General features: G+C 38.5%; 1 protein-coding gene across 4 annotated transcripts in view; it reads right to left on the minus strand.

Moving 5' to 3' along the window:
* Window positions 1–8,487, minus strand: part of celsr1a (cadherin EGF LAG seven-pass G-type receptor 1a) — a gene marked incomplete at its 3' end in the record, with an annotated part of 97,487 nt that overhangs the window by 57,500 nt on the left and 31,500 nt on the right. For all 4 annotated transcript variants that reach the window (XM_014018842.1, XM_014018845.1, XM_014018843.1 and 1 more), the window contains 2 exon segments: window positions 926–1,214; window positions 1,295–1,650. In XM_014018842.1, coding sequence (XP_013874296.1) covers window positions 926–1,214; window positions 1,295–1,650 — 645 coding nt within the window.

Raw genomic sequence — 8,487 nt, forward strand, 5'->3', positions numbered from 1 at the left:
CCAAAGCATTGAATTTCAATAACTTCAACTGATGGAACAATGTGTTTGATGGGTGATAGTAATGCTTTCTGGTGATAATTCTCACAGCTTTTTTTCTGTAAAACAAAAATTGGGTTTGTAATTGTTTTGCATGATTTTCCCCAAACATCAATACAGTAGATCAAGTGTGGAACAATTATTGCTTTATATAATATAAACAGACCTTTATCATATATTAGAAGAAGCTAATGCTAACCCCTAAGATGGCTAGAGACAGGTGGGACTGAAGTAAACTTGTTGTTAGTTTGATTCTGTTTTATTCTATTGGTTTATTTGAAGAGATCATTTGTAGCAAGACAAACAAAACAAAGTTATAGCCCTGTCCAAATAGTCTAATCTTTTCAGAATAAAAGCATTTCTTTGATCGAGTTTGTATTTTTATAAATGCTGTTTGAATTTAGTCAAACAACTAATTCTCTACCACATTTTATATGTAGTTGATTTTTGTTTTTCTTAAATATTGTTAAATGTTATTTTATTTCTTTTGATGCTCTTAGTTTGAAGTTTAGCTGCTAAAGATGCTACACACGGTGCCTGACATGTCCAGCACTGCTTGTAATTTAATTTGGGATAAACTGTATAAAATGTTAAGCTTCACACTTGTGAATTTTTATTTTTGTTGACTTAAAATTAATGGAAGCTAATCGGTCCACTATCAGTTCCCAAATTTAGCAGAAARGCTAATCTGCTAAATGATGAGCTAGCTCCGCTATTAGCAAATTAGAGAATTGTGCACACTACTGCAAAAATGTTTAATAACTTCAAACTCTACAACTACATTTCCAACGAAGTCTGTGCAGTTCGTCATTTTTGTTAATGYCAATGTAAAACAAACTTTTATGGTGAAAAACTTTAACCTAATAAGGAGATAAGTTATCAGACTCACCAGTGAAGTCTTCCTGACACTCGCAGGTGTATCCCCCCTCCCGTCTGCGGCACCTCCCATTGTTCTTACATGGTCCAGAGTAGCAGAGGTCTATCTCCGTCTCGCAATAGTCTCCGGTAAAACCAACTGGGCAGCGGCACCGGAGCCCGTTGATGGGGTGGATGGGCCGAAACAGAACCGTGTTTGAGGCAATGAAGGGCGGGGAGCTGTCGAACTTCAGCACCGACACACACTTCATGTAGTTCTCACAGGGCTCTCGCAGGCAGATATTATCATCGAATGGTAAAACCTGAGGGGAGGAGGAAATTTCAGCTACAGTAAAAATCATACACTTGCTTTTAGACTTGAAGTTTTCGACTTGTGTGCTACCTCCTGAGAGGATATCAGCCTGAGCAGAGTCCGGTTGAGGTAGATCTGCTCCTGCAGCTCCTCCGAAGGGAAAAACGTCCCTTTACCCGAGGCGCCTCCCGGCTGCAGCGCCGAGAAAGTCACATTAAGGATGGAGCCTTGGACGTCGGTGTCGTTCTGGATGTTGAACACGAACACGGCTTCCCGTTTTGTGGAGAGCACGGCCGCCACGCCTTCCAGGAAGAGGCTGAGCAGGGGGGAGAGGAAGCGCTCCTGCGACATGTTCTCCAGGCGGACCGTGATGCTGTTGGTCAACATGTCGTCGGTGATGATRGTGACACGCAGGGTGCAGAGAGCAACGACCCTATGGAGACCATCTGGAAGAAAACAAGAACATGTATGAGTGCTACAAAGTTTGATTGTAACTCTTCAAAAGGCTTCGAGTTGGAGAAATAGTTTAATTCTGATAAGGACAAAACTGATCCTTGAAAATAATTCCAGTCTTGAAACATGTTCAAAATTCACACAAGAAAAACTCACATCTGCTAATCACATCAGGAAAATGAGAGTCCCTGCAAAAGTATTGAGACATTTTGGAGACTTTGTTGCAAATGCCATTCGCTAATTAGTCATCAACAGTCGCAGCCCAACTAGGGCTGCAACTAATGATTATTTGAATAATCGATTAAGCTGTCGATTATTTTTTCGATTAATCGGCCAAATCATTAAAACACTTAATTACATAAATATGAGTAGATATAAATTAATTTAATTCTTGTATAAATTAGGGATGCAAGTTATCGATTAATGTGAAGCTGTCTGAAGATGATTTATCTTATCAATTGACTTACGATTAATTTATAAGCAGCCATTTTCTTAAAAACCAGAGTTTTCTATAGAATCAAGAGGGTCTTTTCATAAAATGAAGGATTTTTTAAATAATATGCTAAATTTAAAAAAGAAGCGCATCATAAAATTTTTCACAATTGATTTTCCCAGCCGTATTAAACACTGACTGGAGAAAAAAAATGTGGATTTCTCATACATTAATAAACTTGATTATAGCTATAAAACATAACAAAACAGAAATTTAATAGGTTGCTGAATGAGGGAAAACAGATAAAAATAATAAAATATGATTTTTAGATGTAAAACTATTATTAATTTATTATAATTACAATTTATTTGCTTTTAGAATTAATGATTTTCCTCTAATTCTTTATGTTTTGCTTCATTCTTGTTGCTAAAATGACCCAGTAAGCAGTTCAGAAGCAGCCACCCCCGCCACACCCACACACACACACACACACACACAAAACGTATCGATGAAATGAACAAATGAAATTCGTTGCCAATGCATTTAATAATCGATTTTAACAATTCATTTTTGCAGCCCTACCTATGACATTCTGCTTTTTACTAGCTGATTCTACAACTTTTACTAAAGGGTTAGAAATCTTAAGATTCTTTTCTTCTTCTGCTACCTTTCATTTAATTTGATCAGGGTTTTTTTTTGTTTGTTTGTTGAATTTGTGTTGTTTTGTTTTAAATGAATAAACTTTTAAATTAAATTAAAATTAAATTATTGTCTAAATAAATCAGTCTTTGCATGAAGTACCCTCAATACTTCCAGGAACAAACAATTCCAAATGTCGAAACAACATAAGTAACAGCAAACATATCAAAAATACCTCATCTGAGAACTTCACAAACCATGACATAAGTTAAAAAGCTATGTTCACAGTGCAGCTCTTAATACTCAATTCTGATTTTTTTTTTTTTGCAAAAATCCAATTTTATTGCATGAATGTTCATATTTTTTTAAAATGCAACCTCCATTAAACTCTAGTGTGAAGTCACGGCCCTGAATCCCTGCATGCGAAGAAGATGAGTACCACAGTACTGAAAAGACCTGGGTCAGATTAAAAAAATAAATAAAAATACAATAAAATTCAGTTTTGGGTCACGTTTGCTTACAATGTGAAAGTAGCCAAAACTATAAACATGTTTTAACAACCGTCTGACCTAACAGCTAACATGAGGAGCAAAAATTAATCCCATAGGTGCCTTTCTGTTACTTCTCTACTACTCTACCTTCCTGCTTCATTTTACCCCGCTAACAGGCTCTTAATGTTAGATGGATGGTCTGATTATTATCATAGCAGGTGCAAAGCTTGTACCAAAAAAAGTATCAGTTACGCACTGTAGTACCAACAATGGAATACCACAAAATAGCCAAGCCGTGCTGCACACCACTTAATTAAAAAAGGATGATAACCRATAAGTGAAATAACTTTTTTAATGGCACTACTTTAGTTGAGATCCCAAGAGAGCCAAGCTGATAATGTGCAGTGATGTGGAGACATTAACTTAACCATTAGTTGGTACCACTTAGGGATTCTTTCAAGACAAACCTTCTGAACCTTTTGAAGGTTTTTCCAAGAAAGAAAGATAACGACACAACTGAACTTGTTCACTGGATTACACTTTTGCCAGTTGTATGTGCCAGGCAATGTGATCTGATTAGAGTCTGGATTGGGATTAATTATATATGTCAAGAGTTTCATTCCAGAGAATCTTTGAATATTTTCTCATGCCGCCTCAAACTACAAAAGGGGCGGGGAAGGCCGTGGACCGCTAAGGGCGCAGACCGGGTGAAATACAGCTGACGACAGGTGGTGAGGCCACATGAAATTTACAGGGGTGGATAATACTGTTGAAGAGACGTGGGGACTTGGGTCAGATTGCACAGCTTCGCAGCACCAAACCGAACTCATGACTTGTCATACATGCGTGTGATTGGGATGGTAATGTGGGGGCAGCTTTAGGGGTGAAGGGGTCATACTGATGCTTAGCCACAGGTGTCATGCCACTGTCATAGATGGGATCGCTTCTCAGGACCCGGCGCACAAAAATCAGAGACGGTCAGTCTGTCAGGGCAGAGCGAGGACAGGAAAGTCAATCATCTAGCCTCCAGCTAACATCTAAAGGTCAACTCCAAACTCAAAGACAAAGAACTTGCTTCAAGAAAATCTGTTGGTTTCATACATTTAGATAATGGACGGCCTTGACTGACAAAAAAAAAAAACGGCAGTCACACATTAACAAGTCACTCTGCAAGACATTAAACAGCAGCTGTGATACATTGAACTGCTTTAATGTGATGAARTAGGTGCTCATTCACCACAGTGCTAACAGACACGAGTATCTACCGGCTCCACACCTGTCTCCCCTCCGTGTGTCTGGGAACACAGCGTTATCCCACTTGCCGCCAGAGATCCATCACCTGTCTCTCCTCAAGACACACATCCTGCATGGACTCCATTAGACTGTGTACACAGTCGTGATTTAGGAAACACCGCTCTCCCTTGATGGCTTAACGCTTCACACGGACACACACACGCTCAAACATTTACACCGGTAACGTCAAATTACAACCAAGTAGGAGTCTTGACACAACCCGATACCAATTGGGCAAACCAAATAAAGCAGACTTAGAAACTTTCATCTTAAACATTCTCCTTTTATGCTGTACAGGTTTGCTTTTTTAAACATTAAAAAAAAAACATCAGCCCTATTATAGAACAATATAAAATGTGGACGTAGAGAAGGATAAAATGGTCGGCTGTKTAAAACAGCAGAAGTTACATTTTTTCTTGTTTAGGTGTTTTTTTGCTTTCTCAGTTCCAGAACATCTCTAACTCTATTTTTAGAACCCACCAGCTGCTCGCAAAGGGTCACAGAGAYGAGGAGAGGATGGGCTGGACGCTGGAAAGGGTGTGTCAGGGGGGTACGCGCCATGGAAAACAACATTCTGTGTGTTTAAACATGCCCAAACACAAAGGCACCAAACAGACAGGTTTAACACAGACTTATTAGTACAAATGGAAACATGAGATCTTTTAAGTAAAATCAAGCTTGAAGTCATCATAAAGGTTTAATAGGTCTGCAGTTAGACTTTTCTGTTAGCTGAAAACATTTTACTTTAACAGCTGAAGCTTTTTTTGATGGCGATGAGAAGTGTGGCATTCCAAGCTTTTACATACACAAATGTTAGTGCTGCACACGTTTGAAGTGTCTGAATAGTTTACCAATTATGTACATCCTGTTATCTCTGTTAGTTGACAAAAACACACACAGCTCAACTGGTCAACCCTAATAACAATGATTACTCTGCTAATGCCACAACGGATTCTTTGTTTTGAGTCTTTACCAAAAGAAAAGTAGGGATGTCCCAGTTTATTCTATAGTTTGATGAAATTTGTTACAAAGTTGATATTTAGCAAACAACATACTGGGAATGCAATATGAAAAAAAAAACTTTTCACATCCGTTTATGCCATAATGTATCAGTAACAGTTGATGGTGAATTGCAGTGGTGGGCACAGTTCCCCTAAAGCACTAATAGGGGAACTAATTTCTTGATTAGTGCTTTATTAGCACTTGCTAAATTTAGAAGCACTAACTGAGGTCTTTAAATGTTATTAATCAACATTATTGTTCACAGTAGGGATGCACCGATWTGAAAATTTCAGCCAATATCGATATCCAATATAATTATTGGTGTTATGGCCAATAACCGATGTTTACCGATATTAGAAAAACACACAAATTATATTATATGCACAAAAACACTTGGGTCATTTTTGGATACCGTAAATAAATGACCAGACCTCTGACATGGCTCTACTTCAGTTATTCCTGGCTGCACAGCATCAATATCACTATCATGATCAAACAGATGCTGCTCAACCAACCATCTCCTCTCCAAAAACAGAAACACAAAGATAAAAAGTGGGAAATCAATATGAGACGTTAACATCGGCCCAGTTTTACATTTCGGCTGATACCGATATTAATGCCRATATTTCGTGCATCTCTACTTCACAGGTGAGGGTGAAAGCGGTCATACATTTTGTTCATATGTGTGTTGCTTATCTACAAGTTCATGTGTCAAACTCAAGGCCTGCGGACTAAATGTGGCCTGCGGGTGACTCCCATTTGGCCCACCATAGGCACTAAGTGACAATATTCTGTACACAGTAAATACTGTCTCATGTTGACTCCGAAGAATGTTTCATGTGTCAACTGGATTATATTAGTGCTTTAGAATTAGCTTTTGCTAATTTTTTCAGTGCGTTAGTGCTTTAGAATTAGGGGACCTAAATATCTGAGTTAGTGCTTTAGAATTAGGGGACCTAAATATTTGAGTTAGTGCTTTAGAATTAGGGGACCTAAATATCTGAGTTAGTGCTTTAGGGTTAGTGCCACTAATATTTAGATTAGTGCTGCCCACCACTGTGAATTGAATTATTTAGGTAATGTTATCCTATCAACCACTACCACTGCACTGTTGGCAGAGGTGATGAAAACTGTTAATGAGCCATGAAATCGCACCGATGACAGGTTTGTGTATTAAAAACAAAATGACCACACACTTAACGGTCACACAAAAAACTAATAAATGTGTCGATCAACTGTCGCCGCACCTCTTCTTCAAACACAAAGCCCACCGTTGACACACACTGTTGCCAGCTGTCACCGTGGCTAACAAGCACACACAGATTTTTAACAACCCACAAATATGCATAACACACACCGACAATGTGCACGCACTGCCGATAAGTGTTCTCAAATGGCAGCAGTTTACGTTACAGGCTGGCACCGCTGAAATATCAGCTGAAAGTTGATGTTTCCAGACCTCTGTAGTGGCTTGTAGGTATCTGCAGGGGGGBAGTTAAGTTTCTACTTTGGTGGCCACCCCTCCTCCACACTTCCTCGGTGTAAAATCAACAGCGATGTTTGGTCAGTCAGTTAGTGRGACGGTTAGTAAAAACAACGGAGAACAAACGCCACATTTGCAACAGTTGTTTCAAAGAGGACCACCACACTTAACCACCTCACCCACAATGTCTAGATTAAAAATGGTCAATTTAAGCAGTCTATCGCAGTAAATAACACTTAAATCTCCATTAGGGTTTACAATTTTTAAATAAAATCATGACATTTATTATGGTTTTAATTGAAAACATGCAATGTTACAGCTTCCAATATAAAACAAAGGCCCATACAACAGAGAACTGTAAAATAAATCCATTATTTTCCACACGTTTAAAAGCATAGTTAAAACTTAACCATGGGGCATCAAATGAAAAGTCTGCTCAAGTGATTAAATGTCCCAATAAGAGCAGCAGGAAACTGTCTTTTTCCTCTCAGCATTCCACCTTGTTCCCTCTACTTTGTTTCCTCTTAAAAAAGGTTTAAAGTATTTGAATCAACAYAAAGTGTGTTGCAGAGCTGATATTCAACTCCTTTTTTATACACACCTGAACCATGAGGTCCAAACAAACACAAGAGCTCTTTATATGATGCAAGCTGTCAATCTCTCATCTCAAACTCAAACACTGATAACAATAACGTTCAACTGTCTTGACATAATTTCAATAATCTCTTTCATCTTCAGGTCCCGTTTCCTTGTAATCTCACAAAAGGAGGCATCACTCCCAACAGAAACTTCAACCATTTTATATTGGTTCCAACAAAATGTCTTTTTTCTCCCCTTTTCTCTCCCTCTCTCTCGTGCCAACCAGCGTCAACATCGGATCATGTATCAGCAGGCTGCAGACACATTTGACAGACATCCTATTTGCTGAATGCAGAGGGAAATCACCAAGTTAGAAAATCTCACTGACGATGACTCAAAGTGTCATTAATCAAAAGACAAGATTGTAAAAATAAAAGAGTGGTAAACAAGAGAGGAATGTCTCTGGAAAAGTTAAGACCAAAACAGTCCAACTAGAGACAAAACATTTCAACGAAGATGACCCCGTCTAGAGGCATGAACTCATTGGGCCTCATGCAACATGTTCATATTCTTAGCCTAAATTTCTCTTACTTTTGTTCGTACGAAGGGTTCGTACGAACATGCCACGTCAGATTCAACAATCTCTTCTATCTTCAGGAAAAGTGTGTAAATGAATTACACCTGTTCGTATCAGCTGCTCGTGCACGCGAGAGGAGATTAGCATAATTACCACTCCAAAAACACCATAAAAGGCTATGTTTCCTGCCTCAGATACAAGGAAGTGTCCATTCATGAAAAATGACAGCGAAATTTAAAAAAAACTTTACGAGTTCAGAGATTGAAGTCCGTCTGTCAGAGATCCAGAAAAGAAAATCTGTCATTTTTAGCAGGTCAGCTGTGGAATAAAAAG

The sequence above is a fragment of the Austrofundulus limnaeus genome, unplaced genomic scaffold (genome assembly GCF_001266775.1).
Source record: "Austrofundulus limnaeus strain Quisiro unplaced genomic scaffold, Austrofundulus_limnaeus-1.0 Scaffold204, whole genome shotgun sequence".
NCBI lineage: Eukaryota > Metazoa > Chordata > Actinopteri > Cyprinodontiformes > Rivulidae > Austrofundulus > Austrofundulus limnaeus.